This window comes from Somniosus microcephalus, chromosome 1 (genome assembly GCF_052327205.1).
Source record: "Somniosus microcephalus isolate GS21.2 chromosome 1, FLI_Smic_1.0, whole genome shotgun sequence".
Lineage (NCBI taxonomy): Eukaryota > Metazoa > Chordata > Chondrichthyes > Squaliformes > Somniosidae > Somniosus > Somniosus microcephalus.
The window spans coordinates 173,535,213-173,553,211 of record NC_140987.1 but is presented as its reverse complement, the minus strand read 5'-3'; the positions used below and the strand labels follow the sequence as shown (position 1 = coordinate 173,553,211).

Genomic DNA, 17,999 nt, shown 5'->3' with positions numbered 1-17,999 from the left:
CAATTTGTTGTGTCTCAAGGGGTTTTATACCCTTACATATATAACAATTATAAGAAGGACTCCAGGGTGGAGAGTTTAGTTAACGGCCATTTTATTTACAATGTGCTTCTTCACTCAATGCACTACATTTCCCATAGTGCATTGCAAATCACCACTACGGTATCCCATGTGGGACAATTCAAATACACATTCAAAATACACAACATATTTCCTCCCCCTTAAAATAGAATGTCCACAAAACAGAATAACTGAAAATGACTATAACTTTGGAAGAGAGGGTAGACTGCCTCTACATTCCGCTAACCCTGGGGATTATTCTGCCCCATGCACACAGGTTAGCACTAACTGTAACTAAGGCGCTCTGGAGGCTGCCTTTCTCTTTGGGGGTAACGCCTAGTCTCAGGAGCAGGCTCTGGCTAGCTCTCCCGTGACCCTGCAGGCGTGGCTTCCTCCCTCGATGGCACAAGAGTGGATGGTGCCACCGTCTCAGGGTCGGACGACCAGTCCCTGCTGGAGCCCCCAGCAGGTCCTTGATCCTCTGTTTCTTGGGTTACCTGTGGAGACTGTCTTGGCAGTAACTGGTCTACATGCCATCTCCATGTTCGGTCGTCTCCGGTGCGGACTCGGTATGAAACGGGGTCCGTCTTTTGAATGACTGTAGCCGGGACCCACCGCTCCGGGGTGGTGTAGTTACGTGCGATGACTTTGCCCCCCACCACAAAGTGTTGTTCTTTGGACCTCTGAGCTCATTTGCTGACTTGATCCTGCTGATTGGCGTGCACCACTGCTTCTGTGGACATTGGCCTCAGCAGGTCAAGGCGTGTCCGTAGCTGCCTTCCCATGAGTAGGTAAGCAGGAGATGCTCCAGTCGTAGCATGAGGCGTGTTTCGGTATTTCAGCAAGAAAGCATTCAGGCGCTGCTTTAGAGGAGCATCACTTCTTGCCGCTTTCAACGCGTGTTTCAGCGTTCTGACAAATCTCTCCGCCAATCCATTCGTGGATGGATGATAAGGCGCGGAGAACGTGTGCTGGATTCCATTGCTCTTGAGGAACTCCTCCATCTCCTGGGATGTGAACTGTGTTCCATTGTTGGTTACGATCTGCTCCGGTAGACCAAATCGCCCGAACATCTCTCTCAGAGTCTCGATGGTTTTCTCCGCAGTGGTAGTGGATATTACTGCAACCTCCGGCCATTTGGAATGGGAGTCCACCGCGACCAGGAACATCGCTCCTTCCACTGGTCCCGCGAAGTCCAGATGGATCCGTTGCCACGGTGTCGCCGGCCATTCCCATGGATGCAGTGGCGCTGCTCTTGGCGTATCCCTGGTTGTCTCGCATGATGGGCATGATTTCGCTTCAACTTCAATTTCATGATCCAGACTGGGCCACCAGAAGTAGCTTCGTGCCAGCTCCTTCATCCGGACAATACCACAATGTCCTGAGTGCAGCTCATTGAGGACATGTTTCCGCAGCTTTGGTGGTATGATCACTCGCATGCCCCAAAGGAGGCATCCTGACGTGACAGACAACTCCTTCCCTCTTGACAGGTAAGGTAGCTCAGGTGGTGCGTCTGACACCCGTGATCCGTCTCCTCGCATCACCCGATCCAGCACCTTGGATAGCGTAGGGTCCACTCTGGTCTCTTTCTTGACCTGCCGGGCCGTGACAGGGGCATTGCTCACCATGTCAAAGTAGAAAATCTTCTGCTCACAGCCTTCAGAGGGCACCGGCAGCGGAAGTCTTGACAATCCGTCCGCATTGCCATGTGCTGCTGACCTCCGGTATTTGATGTTGTAATTGTGAGCGCTTAACATCAGCGCCCAGCGCTGCATCCTGCACGCTGCCAGGGAGGGTATTCCTGTGTGTGGACGAAAGATCGATGTCAGAGGACGATGATCCGTCAGCAAGGTGAATTTCCTTCCGAACAAGTAGTGATGGAACTTTTTGATTCCAAAGATGATGCCCAAAGCCTCTTTTTCGATATGCGGGTATTTCACTTCCGCCTTGCTCAGGGACCTTGACGCGAATGCAATCGGCTTCTCTTCGCCTGAGGGAAAGATGTGGGACACGACCGCGCCAACGCCATAAGGCGACGCGTCACAGGCCAGCTGAATCTGCAACGACGGGTCAAAGTGCATCAACGCTCTGGGGTCAGTCAAAGCTGCTTTGGCTTTCTTGAATGCAGCTTCGCACTCCTTCGTCCACACCCAGGCCTTGCCCTGACACAGCAACTCATGTAATGGCTTCAACAGTGATACCAGCTGTGGAATAAACTTTCCGTAATAGTTCAGGAGATCTAAGAATGACCGCAGCTGGCCGACATTTGTAGGTGCAGGAGCGTCGGCAATGGCTTTCACTTTCGACGGTGCTGTGTGTAGGCCGTCCGCATCGATGACATGGCCTAGGTACTCCACTGATGGCTTGAAAAATTCGCATTTGTCCTTGCGAACGTGTAAGCCATATTCTTCAAGTCTTCCCAGTGTCTTCGTCAGGTTCTGCAGATGCTCGTTGTCATCCTTTCCTGTGACAAGGATATCGTCGAGATAACATTGTAGCCCTGGAATGCCGCTTAAGATCTGGTCCATAGCCCGCTGAAACAATGCTGGTGCTGACGTTATACCAAAGGGTAGGCGGCAGTACCTGTAGAGGCCCTTGTGGGTGGTGATGGTGAGGTACTTCTGTGAGTCCTCTTTTACATGCATCTGCAAGTAGGCTTGGCATAGATCAATCTTGCTAAACTTCTGGCCGCCTGCTAGACCCGCGAAAAGATCTTCAATGATGGGGAGGGGGTACTGTTCAGCTGAGAGCACAGGATTCACTGTTACTTTGAAATCTCCACATAAGTGAACCACGCCGTCACTCTTCATCACTGGTACTACGGGCGTGGCCCACTCACTGTGCGAAACCGGCACCAGGACCCCTATCTTGACCAGACGCTCCAGGTCAGCCTCCACCTTTGGTCTGAGGGCGTAGGGAACGTTCCTGGCCTTCAGGAATCGTGGCTGGCTGTCAGGCTTCACCTTGAGTTTGACCGTAATCCCCTTCACACTCCCCAATTCTCCGTCAAAGACAGCCGCATGCTTTGTCAACACTGCCACTAGCTCCGCCTCTTCGACTGACACCGCATTCACTTTTTTCCAATCCAGATGAATTTTCTCCAACCATGGCCTGCCCATCAGGGATGGATAGTCACCCTTGACCACGTAAACTGGCAGCATCACGGTTTGTCCATTAAGCTCCACCTTGACCTCCGTCTTACCCAGCATTGGGACTGTTTCCCCAGTGTAGGTCTTTAAGATGAGCTTGGCCGGCGTCAGTGATAGGTGGTTCAGTTTTTCTTTGAATAGCTTCTCTGAAATCAAGGAGACAGCGGCCCCCGTATCCAGCTCCATTTTGACCGGTATTCCCTCAAGTAGTGGAGTGACTCCATAGCCTGATGAGCCTCCATTCACCATTAACACATGAAGATTCAGCTCCCCATCAGAGTCTGTGTCACTGTCTTCCTGTTCTTGTTACACCATGTGTAGGTTTTTCTTTTTAGAACGCCAGTTGGATGTGTTTCCTTGTTTGTTTTTGTGTGTCTCTGTGTAGGATTGTTTGCTTTGCCCTTTACACACACGTTCAATGTGTCCTTTCTTTTCACATTTCCGACAGGTCAGGTCTTTACACCAGCAGTCAGATGGCTGATGACCTGACCTTCCACATCTGTAACACTCTCTGGCGCCCCTTGCATGCTTATCCGGTGTAGCTGCTACCCTGTGCACTCTTGTTGCAGCCCCCAACAGCTGTGCATCTTTAGCTGCTAACTCCATAGACACAGCGAGCTCCACTGCTGATTTAAGCGTCAGTTTGTCAGTCGTGAGCAAGCGCTTCTGTGTTGCTTCACATCTTAATCCACACACAAACCTATCACGGACAGTGTCATTTAGAGTTTCACCAAACTCACAATGCTCAGTTAGCTTCTTTAGCACTGCAACATATTCAGCTATGGACTCACCCTCCCCTTGGTTTTGTTTGTGAAACCTGAACCTCTCGGCAATCAGCAGTGGCTTGGGTGCGAAATGTGTTTCCAAAACTTCCACAATCTAATCATATGTCTTAGCGCCGGGCTTATCCGGGTGCATCAAACTCCGTAACAAGCCAAATGTTTTTGCTCCGATCACACTGAGGAACGTCGCCACTTTCACGTCATCTTTAATGCCATTTGCAGTCACGAAAAACCTGAAACGCTCTGTGTAAGCACTCCATTGCTCCGCCGTTTCATCAAATGGTCCAAACGCTCCGGTTAGCATAGCCATCTTGTTATCTTTTTTTTTATTTACAGTCCTTTTCCTCCTTATTTGTGTAACACACGAACCGCCACCTTTACGAGGCGATTGCATCAGCACTAAACTGCAGGCGCGCCATTAAGAAAAGACAGGAACTTCTTACTTTAAACATCGCCAATTCCAGTGCAAAGTGATGCGCAAGTCCGTCGTCCTCGTCGCCAGTTTTGTTGTGTCTCAAGGGGTTTTATACCCTTACCTATATAACAATTAAGAAGGACTCCGGGGTGGAGAGTTTAGTTAACAGCCATTTTATTTACAATGTGCTTCTTCACTCAATGCACTACATTTCCCATAGTGCATTGCAAATCACCACTACGGTATCCCATGTGGGACAATTCTAATACACATTCAAAATACACAACACAATTTGTACACAGCAAAGTCCCACAAACCAAGCAATGAGATATACGACCACTAATTTGTTTGTTAAGGGATAAATATTGGTCAGGACTCAAATTAGAACTTATTTAAATAGTGCCGAGATCTTTTACGTCCACCTGAAAGGACAGACAGGGCCTCGGTTTAATGTCTTGTCCAAAAGACGGAAAATTATATGAAGAAAGAAGAGTGCGTTGACGCTGCACATATGCATTTTGCTTGTTAACAACTTAACACCAGGCCTTTAAGTATGGGGCAACAGGCTGCTGGGTAGGAAGCATGAAGAATGACGGGTGTGGCTGTATCCAGAGTCTAAGATGTTCAAATGTGATGTCATTGTTGCAAGATTACAAATAGTCATCGGAAATGGATTATCAAGACCTCCGCATATAAACAGTGAATACAATACCACTTGCCTAACAAATCAATACCACTAAAAGTCTAGAGTAGTTTTGAAAGGTTAAACAATATTTTAATTGAGTGAAAACAATTCAATTGAATACAACCATCACCTGTTCGTAAACATCACAAATTTGTCTCCCACACAAACATTGGGGGGATTTTAACCTAAAAACAGGTGGGTTTGGAGCGTGGGGTAGTTAAATTGTTAAAAATGGGATTCCCGACCTGATTCCGCCTCCAACCCACCGACCTCCGGTTTTAATGGAGGTCGGATGGGGGGGCGGACGACCAACCCGCTCCCATGGGGTGGAACGTCAATTTAAATATTATAATGATGCTGGTAGCCTCTTTTTTAACTTCCATTTTGTAATTAACTGCAACTGGACGGGTTTCACACAATTCGTGAAAACCGACAGTTAAAGCAAGATGGGGACTGCTGGATCCCAGAGGTAAGTGGCTTTATACCTACCTCCTGGATCCAGGGTCCCTAACTAACCCACCACCCGCGATCGGAGATCCCGCCCCAGGCCACCGATTGCCTTACCAGGCCTCTCCCCCCACCCCAAGGCCTCCGATCACCTCCTCAGGTCCCCCACCCCCGCAACGGTGATGCTGAGGCCAACCATGATCCTCTGGTGGCCGACCCCGATTGTCTCTCTCTCCCAGCCCCCCATCTCTGCCCGACCTCCCCCAAGATCCGGTCCCTGGTCCTCTCCCCCACCCACCACCCACTGCCCGGTCCCTGCTCCTCACGCAAACCTTTCCTGCTAGTTCCGTGCGGCCGCAGGCCTACCCGGCAGCAGTCTCTCAATCTGGCTGGCTGCCGGCAGGAAACCGAGGCCTCACCAGCAAATCAGGCCCTGCCGTTCAAGTCGGCAGGGCCTGCAGGAAATCCAGCCTCCCGGGTTTCCCAATGGCCTTCTTCTAGAAAATTCCAGCCATAGTCTTTGTCTCAACTTCATTCACGTCACTGATGCAATTCCTGCCTGTATTAGATGCTAATTTAAATATGCACCTATATGATATACTAGGCATGAGTTAACACCTTTGATCCTCATGTCAAAATCCAGATCCCAGCTGTTGTCCTCATAGGGAGGCACTGAGCAACAGTCATGAACATCGCAAAGGAAGAAAAAAGGAATGCTAGAGAGTCACCTGTCTGTGGTGATAACCAGCTTCAGAATAACAGAGGCCTTATAGCTGGCAATGCATCTACCAATACCTGCAAATAAATAAAGAGACTAAAACGGGCAAGGATGCAAAAATATCTTAAATTATATGTGTGTCTATATGTATGTGCATACACATACAGTGGAATTGATGTGCCTTCAATAACCACAAAACTAGAAGTTATAGACTTTAACAAGTTGGCTTTTAATCACTAAGCTCAGAGCTAACATCTCAACACACTGATTGGCTCGCAGGAATGAGTCATACAGATCCTGGGATCTTTATGTAAGAGAAGTCAGGGGCGGAGCCAAGAGCCAAGACCTGGAACCTTCCAGGTTAGTCAGGAAAGAGGAAGTGAAACTATACACCGTGTGGGGGAGGGTAATATACATGGGTGCAAAATGAATACAGGCAAGAACAAATACAGGCAAGACAAACAGATTTCATTACAGGAATCTTGTTAAATGCCAATATAATGCCAGCTATTTAAAGGATCCGGTGTCATTCTTGTTCTATAAAATTACAATACTTAATCACTAGACTGAGGAGGATGCAAAATCTGATTTAAGAAAAACAAACAAATAATAAGCGCTGAATTCAACTGAAAGACTCGATATTGCTGTCACAAAATGACAGGGGGTAATTTAAACCTAAAAATGTGGGTGGGTTTGGAGCGTGGGTGATAGTTAAATTGTTAAAAATGGGATTCCCGACCTGATCCCGCCTCCAACCCGCCCACTTCCAGTTTTAATGGGGGCGGGACGGGAAACAGGACAGGGGCAGGCAGCCAACCCTCTCCTAGGAGGCGGGATGTCAATTTAAATATTATACTGAGGCTGGAAGCCTCTTTTTTAACCTCCATTTTGTCTTTAACTGCATGTGGACAGCGTTCACACAATTCGTGAAACCCGGCAGTTACAGCAAAGCAGGGACTGCTGGATCCAGGAGGTAAGTGCCCTTATACCAACCTCCTGGATCCAGTGTCCCAACCTAACCCACCCCCCCCCGTGATCGGAGATCCCCCATGAGGCCTCCGATCACCTCCCAGGCCTCCCCCCACCCTGCACCGATGATGCTGAGGCCGGCCACGATCTTCTCTTCCCCCACATGATCCTTCGGGGAATGGCCACGATCTTCCCTTCACCCCTCACACCCCCCAATCATCCGTACCTGATCCTCTCTCCCCCACCCCCCCGGATCCCTGATCTTCTGCCTGGCCTCCGATCCTCTGTCCGATGCCCCCCTGATCCTTTTAAAGGCCCAGTCCCCACGTGAACCCGACCTCCCGGGTTTCCCGACTGCTTCGGAGCCCCCCATCCCCCAACCCGCCTTCCTCCTTAAAATCCAGCCCACAGTCTCGGTTATGATGGAGAAAAAGAGAGAATGCAGGAACAATTATCAACTTCACTGTAATAAGTTTAGTTGAGTAAACCTTAGCTACATTTGATTATATTGGATTTTTTTTCTTTGTCAGTGTCTCATTTGGTCTTATAGCTATACTTACTCAGTGATGTAGCCAAATGCGACTCTAATATATTGCACAGTTGTGTCAGCATTCCATCTGAACAACAACAATGCTGCCGGGAAAGCACTCAACATTTCTTTCTGCGGAAGGTGACTTATCCATGAACCCCACCCAAAATACCTGGCGTCACCCTGGACAGGACGCTCACCTATAAGCCTCATCTCGCCAACAACGGCCAAAAAGTAAAAACCAGGGTGACCCTGGTCCTGAAACTCACTGGAACGTCATGGGGGAGCACAGCCAGAACACTTCAAATCGCAACAGTGGCCCTCGTCTACTCTGCTGAAGAATACTGCTCCGCCTCATGGTCCAACAGCCCCCATACAAAGATCGTGGATATGCAGCTAAACGCCGCCATGAGGACAGTGTCAGGAATGCTCAAGTCCACTCCAACTGAGTGACTCCCAGTGCTGTCCCACATTGCCCTGCCTGCCATTCGCCGCGCGCCACCGTGCTCCATGAGATGGAAAAAATCCTGAACATCAACCTTCCCATTCATGGAGACTTGAAAAACCCACCACAAAAGCGCTTAAAATCGTCATTCTGGGAATTAGCAGTCAATATTTATGAAGTTGGTATCCAGATGGACGGAATCGTGGGACACATGCAACATAAAGAATCAACACCTCATCACTGACCCAACAGCAGAGGTCCGTGGCTTCGACCTCCCTCAAAGACAATGGACAGCGCCCAACTGAATCCGCATAGGACATGGATGATGCGGCCGTCTGATCCACAAGTGGAAGATGAGGGACGACCCGAAGTGTGACTGTGGCCATGAATCCCAGACAATGGAACACATCACATCAACCTGCCCACTAAGATCTGTTGTGGGAGGCACCTCATTTCTCCACTCTGCATTTCAACAGGCCATTGAATGGATAGCCAAACTAGATTTCCCATTACAGGAAACGGGACCGGGATGGTGCCGGTTGATTAAAAATTCCGGATGACGGAGAGGGTTATCTACCGAGGCTATTTTTTAACAAACAAAAATAAAAAAATCAAGAAATGTGCAGTATATAGTAATTGGCGGATCGGAAGAGACTACCAGCAGCGCGGGAGAGTCAGACTCCTGTTATTGAGGCGTTTGGAGAACTACCCCCACTGACTAACTCAGCCACTGCGGGAGACTCGGACTCAGCAACATTTCCGGTTATTGAGGTGTTGTTTTCGGAATATGAATTTTGCCGGTTAATAGAGAATTCCAGATATTTCGGTGCCGTTTAAATGAGTTTCCTGTATAAGCTTTTCCCGTCATATGAAACAGCAAACAAAATATATTGTACTCAAAACATAGCAAGTTACACCCAAGACAAAATAACACAAAAACAATCTTTTAAATGGACTACATTTTTCAAACCTTGAAAGAGAAGCAAAAAGGGTTATGGCCTCCCTCTGGACGGCTACCGCTCAGAGTGCTGGCAGAAGGAAGGACATACACTCCAAAGGTGTCAATCAAAATTAGTTAAAATATTACATTGCTTTAGTTGGGAGTAACGCAGACATAGTCTTCATTAGCAAGTCTTCCACTTAACTCCTGGCTCAAATAAACTACAGCATAATTCTTTGAAACAATTACTTGGAGATTAACAGCAGACAGACAGAATACTGGATGTTGACTAATGACTTTTTTAGATGGCCATAGGGAATTTGAATGGGCCTATTCTGTGTTAATCAGGATTAAGGAAATACTGATGGAGGCAGACAGATGTATCAGCTGAGAGGTGTTGACATTAAATAGGCTTAGGGCCATCATTTATTGTTTATGATGGAAAACAGCTGGGGAAATCAGCATAATACTTAAAAGCATGTTTTTGTTAAAGAAAAGGGAATTGGAGAAAAGTTATTATTTCAAGAGTAATGTTGTCACAGTGAACCTTTAGTAAGCATCTGAATAAAGGAAATGATAATATTCAGACTGAGGCATCTGGGCACAGGACCCTAAGGTAGAAGCCTCAATATACTATCAATATGATGATCAAATTGGACAGTAAAGATTGACTCGTTTTGGGCTAGGCTGAAGGTGACCCATATATTATGTCCTTCCTGTGTGTACACCAGGTATTTGTACATATAGTACATATCAGTTTAGTCTTTATAGTCTTTTCTTTTTAACACCAATTGTAGAAACATTTCAACCAGGTGGTCACGGTATACTTGAATCCCAGGCCAGCTGTGTTTTGTCAGTAGTTAGCAAGATTGCTAAGTGGAGCATTCTGCCTTGGGTAGAGGACACAGGCTTGATCAACTAACACAGATCCGTGGCATTAGCTAAAGTTGAAGCCCACGGAACTAAAGGCAAATTATTGACCTGGTTTGGAAATTGACTGGCCAGCAGGAGACAGAGAGTAGGGATAACGAGCAGGTACTGTAATGGGCAGGATGTGACGAGTGGTGTCCCACAGGGATCTGTGTTGGGGCCTCAACTATTCACCGCTTTTATTAACAACTTAGATGATGGGATAGCGAGCCACATATCCAAATTTGCTGATGATAAAAAGATAGGCGGCATTGTAAGCAGTGTAGATGGAAACATAAAATTTCAAAGAGATATTAATAGATTAAGTGATTGGGCAAAACTGTGGCAAATGGATTTCAATTTGGGCAAGTATGAGATCATCCACGTTGAGCCTAAAAAGGACAGATCAGAGTACTTTCTAAATGGTGAAAAGCTAGAAACAGTGGAGGTCCAAAGAGATTTGGGGGTCTATGTACATAGATCATTAAAATGTCATGGTCAGGTACAGAAATAATTGAAAAGGCTAATGGAATGCTGTCCTTTATATCTAGATAGAGGACTAGAATTCAAGGGGGTAGAAGTTATGCTACAGCTATACAAAGACCTGGAGTACTATGAGTAGTTCTGGGCACCACACCTTAGGAAGGATATATTGGCCTTGGAGGGAGTGCAGCGTAGATTTACCAGAATGATACCTGGACTTCAAGGGTTAAATTACGAGGAAAGCTTACACAAATTAGGGTTGTATTCACTGGAATTTAGAAGGTTAAGGGGTGATTTGATCAAAGTTTTCACGCTATTAAGGGGAACAGATAGGGTAGATAGAGAGAAACTATTTTCACTGGTTGGGGAGTCTAGGACTAGGGAACATAGCCTAAAAGTTAGAGCCAGACCTTTCAGCTGTGAAGTTAGGAAACACTTCCACACGCAAAGGGTGGTAGAAGTTTGGAACTCTCTTCCGCAAATGGCAGTTGATGCGATGTCAATTGTTAAGTTTAAATCTGAGATTGATATTTGTTAACCAAAGATATTAAGGGATATGGGGAAAAGGTGGGTATATGGAGTTAGGTCACAGATCAGCCATGATCTCATTGGATGGCAAACAGGCTCGAGGGGTTAAATGGCCTACTCCTGTTCCTATCAGCTGTATGAATCACCATCATAGATTGACATCTGAAGCACCATCCATTTTCCCTTACGGGAAGCATGCATGCGGGGCTTGATTAGACACACCTGATCCGCCAGCGAAGAGTTTCAGACCTGAGGAATGAATTATGAAAAAAGCCCCATACTAAATCAAACCTAATACAGCTGTTTGCACACGGGTACAGGAGACAAACAGAGTAACTGGGGTTTTATAATCAATAAATTCCTACCATCTAACTGCTTTTTGCCAAAATATATTCAAAGGTCTAGTAATGTAAAATTAGGAACATGAAAAATAAATATGGATATAAACAGAGAAAGGGAAAATGAAGCGGAGGGTAGAGAAAGGAAGAGAGAAATCGATTTTTCTAGTATTACTGTACCTGTACTTGGACTGTAGTATGTCTGGTCCAGAGCCAGTCAAGTACATAATCTGTACTGTAGGGAGCCAGTAAATAGACACTAATCCAAAAGTAACCAATTCTGGTGTTTGGAGAATAGTGCATTAGTCTCAGTAACGTATTCTGCTCTCACTTCTAGGTTTTGGCTTTGGAAGATGTTTGATCAACAGCTGGTTATGACGGTGCTCATATTAACCACAAGTCATCTAGGCAATGGCAGAATCTTCCTAAATTCATACACATGTACAATTATATAATAAACTAAGCATTTTTGCAAAATACATCAAAAGAACTCTAAATAGGGTTCACATTATAGATAATCCATTGTTAAGGATAGCACCTTCAAGATAAATTTACAAGCCAGTTGGACTGAAAACAGTGGGCAGCTTGTAGCAGAATTGCTAGTATGTGTTGGTGGCAGGTGAGGCTCCCTGTAAAATTACTCCTGCATCTCAAATGTTAATACTGAGCTCAACTTAAAAATAGTGATCAGCAGTTTTCTATGTGGTGTATCTTCACTAGATTATGCTGCAAAATCAGAAAAGTATTTTGTAAAGTTGTTTTTAAAAGAAGTGTGAGGATCTTCAAATAGATTAACTATGTTCCATTTTCTTTGATTTGAGGGGAAATGGGTTTAAAAAAACCTGTTAAATCTATTGCTATCATTTAAAATTGTTCACTTTCAATACTTCAATACCCTAAGCTTTGGTAAATTTGTACAAGTTACCATGCAGCCCAAATGGAACAAAAAATGATTGAATATTCTGAAGATTTGAAAAATCCTTCTTCAGCAAAAGATGCCCCAGCTTTTTATGATTGCATTCGAGAGGCCTCAATGCCCTGTACATATCAGCTGTCCTTATAATCTCAGGTTTGCAGACATAGGCGTATCCCAAAAGCAGCAGTGATAAACAGCAGCAGTAATACACACCGTAATCAGTGATCTTACAGGACACCAGGTACAGCTCCTTCAGGCTCTGTCCTTCCTTAGCTATGAATTCCACACATCTGCAGAAACAAAACAAGACACTCAGTTTAATACAAATTGGAGTCAAACGTTTAAAATGGTTAAGTAAACGAGAACTCTCAACACAATATTTGCCTGTAACAGGCAAGATAAATCTAATGCCAAATCCACCCCATCATGATACATTCTACCTTAAGAAATTAGGGCACGGTAGCTTTATGTCACCAAGGGATAAGACATTGCTTTTTAGGCATGATTCCCCACAGGGCATGTTTTCCATCCTGGCCATGTCATCACAGGGAGGCATTGACCTACACTGTTTCTAAATGGAAGGGATTAAAAGAAAAGGAAACAGATTGAGTTTGCATAGGCCACTCTTGCACCTCTAACAACCTAGCCAGTCAAGAACAGGACTGACGAAGGCCTTGGTGCAGGTTGCCTGCCCAGCGGTGTAGCATGAGATTGGTACTCCATGAAGAGCTAAAAAATGGGGTAGAAAATAGAACACATTTAAAATTAACCTAAGTACTAGATGTTGGAAAAATCAAGCCTTGTTCAGTCGTCCATCACAGTGATGGCTGGAGAATGGAAAGTCAAATAAAACGTCAATTTTAAGTCTTTGTAAGCTGATTGACTATTATATATTAAAAATGGTGAGTGGTTGTGTGACATTTCCTACTGTCCATTCAATTGTTCAACACTGACACCATATTGGTTATAGTTATATGGCTTTATTTGGCATAAGCAAGAATTAATACATTACAGTATTAAAGCAGTAGTTTACAGAGTACAACTGAGAATTATATTACCCGTTATTGTACTTTGGGTAGAAGGCATGACCTATTCCCCTTATCTCCTACTCACATACGCTTGTACACCTGTCTGGTGTCCTCCTTGGCCTGTCTACACTGAGAAAGACCCATACACCCTAGGATATACACCAAAAACCGGAACTGCGGAAAAATCCATCCAATCATCTATCTTCCATACCCTCCATTCTACCCAATCATGTGCCCAGGCACAGGCCTTGGGCCTCCCTTATCTGATCTTTAGCCTTAGCACAAGCTTTTTCTGTGCTTGGTTTCAGTTTCTACAGTTGATGACGCACCCTATGGACCTTCAAGGCAACAAGAGTTCCAACTGTAAATAGAACCCAGGTTCAACATGCTCCTTTTCCTTAATTCTAACAGAGCAGGAATAAAACTGAAGTAATAAAACTGCAGAATAGCAAACTTATCATTAACCTGCAATCTAGCAAAGTTAATACTGAAACATAGTAAAAGGGAGTTATTTTTTGATTATATTTCAACAAATTACTAAAGCTCTTAATGTATTCCCAGTCAAAGAGAGATAATGCTGTAGACTGCTTCAAGTCTCAAACTATTTTTCCCTCTCTTCTAACAATAACAATTAGTTTTTGCAATAATAAGGATACTTGTGATCGTACGTCATCCTGAGAGTCCAAAAGCATCGGAGTTTGCAGAATAGCAGTTCCAGCAAAATGCTTAGGGTCATTTAACTCTTGCAATGCTTAATCCCTCTAAATACCCTCATAAGCCTATATTCTTTCAATTGCAGCAGTCCATTGTTATTGCACCTATAGGTGATGCTGTGAGGGCCAGATTATGTGACCTAACATTATTGTGGGTTTTTATAATGGACGGGTGATACACTCCGGCAGATTATCACCCAAGTGGTGAAGACAAAAATCTATCCTCCTGTGTGCAACACAACGTATTGTAGGAATTGACTAATTCCTAATTAAGAACTGAGGTCGACTCAGGCAATCAAACAAACAGGCTTTTAATGTAAAACTAAACGAGTTTAAACAGTTTGTTAAGATTGATACAGGAGAACCACGAAAACAGGTCTGAACAAGATGGAGCTTCCACGAGGACTGCCTGGGCAGTCACGTGGTTTGCGACATGTTGTCATCGCGTTTACCCACGCTCTTAAAGGGGCCACGCCCCATGCATACAAACACTAGATACAAAACGAAGTAATGTCTAACACAATGGTATAGACTTAGGCTGGTGTTAGAACATCGTTAAAGGGAATTATGTACAGTTGCCCAGAGTCATTCAGTGGCTCCGCCAGATGCGCCCCCCCAGAATTCGCTTTAACGGACAAAGTCAAACGGCGAGGGGGTCTGATGAGCCTGTCGGAATGACTCCTGTACTCATGAGGTGGAGGCTGCTGGGCGGCTGGCGGTCTAGCGGGCGGTTGCGCTTGGTCTGCCGGAACGGCGCTGGGTGGCCGACCTCGTCTCGGCGGTAGTGCTGTCTCGATGGGGCGGTCGAGGTCCAGATGCGCCGGCTTCAATCGATCGACTGAAATGTGGTCCGGCTTACCACCGACATCTACAGTGAAGGTTTTGTCCCCTGCCTCCAACACGCGGAAGGGACCAGTATATGGGGCCTTGAGTGGATTCCGGTAAGCATCGTGGCGAATAAAGACATATTCTGCCTTGTGAAGCCCCGTTGGAACGTGCGAACTCTGCAGCCCATGATGCGAAGTGGACACCGGCGCGAAACAGCTGGCCGCCTCCCGGTGACTAATCAGCTGGTCAGACGCGGACCAAGGCTTCGTTGATTCTGGCAGGAAATCTCCTGGGACTCGCAACTGTTGTCCGTACACCAGCTCCGCGGATGAAGAGTGAAGGTCTTCTTTGGGGGCCGTGCGAAGGCCCAACAGGACCCACGGTAGCTTGTCTGCCCATCCAGCATCCTGGAGGCTGGCCCTCAGGGAGGCTTTTAGTGACAGGTGGAAACGTTCACAGAGGCCATTCGCCTGTGGGTGGTAGACTGTGGTGCAGTGTAATTTTACACCGAGCCCTTGGGCCACTGCATTCCAGAGTTCGGAGGAAAACTGTGGTCCCCTGTCTGAAGAAATATCAGCGGGCACACCGAAACGGGTGACCCAGGTGGAAATGAACGCCCTGGCCACGTCCGCCGAAGTAGTGGATGATAGGGGAACCGCCTCCGGCCATCTGGTGGTGCGGTCAACCATGGTCCGGATGTGTGAAAAACCATGGGAGGGTGGGAGTGGACCCACCAGGTCCACATTGACATGGTCAAACCATCGCTCCGGCACTGTGAAGGTGGCCAACGGAGCTTTGATGTGACGCTGAACTTTGGCCTTTTGGCAGACCACGCAGGTGTTGGTCCAGTCGCGGACATCCTTGTGCATGCCGTGCCATACGAATTTTGTTGACATCAGCTTCTGAGAGGCCTTCATTCCTGGGTGTGACAACCCATGTATGGCGTCGAACACTTTGCGGCGCCAGACGGCTGGCACGACAGGGCGAGGGTCCCGAACGGAGACGTCACACAAGAGCGTGGTACCTGCCGCATGGAACTTGATGTCGGCCAACTGGAGGCCAGTGACGGTGGTTCTGTAGGCATGGACTTCTGGGTCCGAGGCTTGATCCGCTGCCATGAGGGCGTAATCGATGCCCAAATGAACCGCATTGACGGTCGCGCGGGAGAGGCAGTCGGCCACCAGGTTGTCCTTACCGGCCACGTGCTGTATATCCGTGGTGAACTCGGATATGTACGTCAGGTGACGTTGCTGTCGGGATGACCACGGTTCGGCGGTCTTGGCCATGGCGAAGGTGAGCGGCTTATGGTCCACGAAGGCGGTGAAGGGACGTCCTTCCAGGAGGAAGCGAAAATGTCGGATGGCCAGAAAAAGAGTGAGCAACTCCCGGTCGAATGTGCTATACTTCCTCTCGTTCCGCCGGAGTTGACGGCTGAAGAATGCCAATGGCTGCCAGGTCCCATTCACCCACTGCTCTTGCAAGGCGCCGATTGCGTAGTCTGACGCATCGGTGGTGAGGGCGATGATGGCTCCTGGCAGCGGGTGCGCCAGCATAGTCGCATTGGCCAAGGCTCTTTTTGTGTCGGCGAACGCCCGGGCCATGTCCTCCGTCCAGTCTACCGTATCTTTGCCAGTCCTGCCCTTGAGGGCCTCGTACAGGGGTTGCATGAGCAGCGCTGCCTTAGGCATGAAACGGTGGTAAAAGTTTACCATGCCTAGGAATTCCTGCAGGGCCTTAATGGTTTGCGGGCATGGAAAGGATGTCACCGCCTCTACCTTCGCTTGTGAAGGAACCGCTCCCTCTGAAGTGATGCGATGCCCCAGGAAATCAATTTGCTGCAGGCCAAACTGACACTTGGCCGGGTTGATAATCAGACCGTGTTGGCTGAGACGCTGAAAAAGGGTGCGTAGGTGACAGATGTGTTCTGCTTTGTTGGGACTGGCAATGAGGATGTCGTCTAAGTAGACAAAGAGGAACTTGAGGTCCCGCAGCACGGAGTCCATCAGGCGTTGGAAAACCTGGGAGGCGTTCTTTAAGCCAAACGGCATTCTTAAGAACTCGAAAAGGCCGAATGGGGTGATGACTGCGGTCTTCTGAACGTCTTGGGGATGAACGGGGACCTGGTGGTAGCCCCGGACGAGGTCGACTTTCGAGAAGGCAGTGTTCCCTGCCAAATGGGCATAGAAATCCTGAATATGGGGGATCGGGTACCGATCAGGAGTGGTGGCGTCGTTTAGGCGTCGATAGTCGCCGCATGGCCACCATCCGCCGCCAGGCTTCGGGGCGATGTGGAGGGGTGAAGACCAGGGACTATTCGACCGGCGAGTAATCCCTAACCGTTCCATGGTCACGAACTCCACTTTCGCAACCGCCAGCTTGCCAGGTTCCAGGCGCCGGGCCCGCGCGTAGACCGGGGGGCCGTTGGTGGTGATGTGGTGTTGCACACCATGTTTCTTGTCCGTGGAGGAGAAAATGGGCCTTGTCAGGTCGGGGAATTCGCCGAGCAGGCGAGCGAACTCATCCGGAGCCGGAAAAGCACAGGCGACGGTGTGCGACGTAGTGTTACTGCGGTAACAAGGGATAGAATGAAAAGTTGCCGCGTTGATCAACCGCCGGTTCCTCACGTCAACCAGGAGGCTGTTGGCGCACAGGAAATCCATGCCGAGAATGGGTTGCGAAACCTTGGCTGTCACAAACTCCCAGTGGAAACGCTGCACCCGCCGTCTGCCGAAGGTCCGAATTGCCGCGCCATTGGCCGCTTCAAGGGCGAGACCGTGAATCCTGGTCTGCATATCGAGGGCGGACGCGGGTAATATGCTGCACTGCGCCCCGGTGCCACACAGGACACGACGACCGGAGAGAGTGTCGGTGATAAACAGCAGCTTGCCCGCGTTGCCGATCGCCATCGCAGCCACGGGGCGCCCGTTAGACCCGGTCCTCGGTGGTCATAGTTGTTTTTTTGGGGGGGGAAACTGCAGGGAGGGCGGCAACGTCTCGCTTTCGCGCCGAACCGCGCGTGGTAGGGACACAGCTCAGCAGGCTGACGAGCTGGGGCGGCGTCTGTGGGGGATGGGCGCCTCGTGGCGGCGCAGTTCTGCTGAGTAACGGCGAATATTTTGT

The 17,999-nt window shown here is 47.8% G+C and overlaps 1 protein-coding gene across 4 annotated transcripts in view; it reads right to left on the bottom strand.

The window, feature by feature from the left end:
- The window catches only part of fbxl17 (F-box and leucine-rich repeat protein 17), a 950,602-nt gene that overhangs the window by 237,812 nt on the left and 694,791 nt on the right, over positions 1 to 17,999 (bottom strand). For all 4 annotated transcript variants that reach the window (XM_085987565.1, XM_085987585.1, XM_085987575.1 and 1 more), the window contains one exon: positions 12,524 to 12,600. In XM_085987565.1, the coding sequence (XP_085843691.1) occupies positions 12,524 to 12,600 (77 nt within the window). The remainder of the gene's footprint in view (positions 1 to 12,523; positions 12,601 to 17,999) is intronic.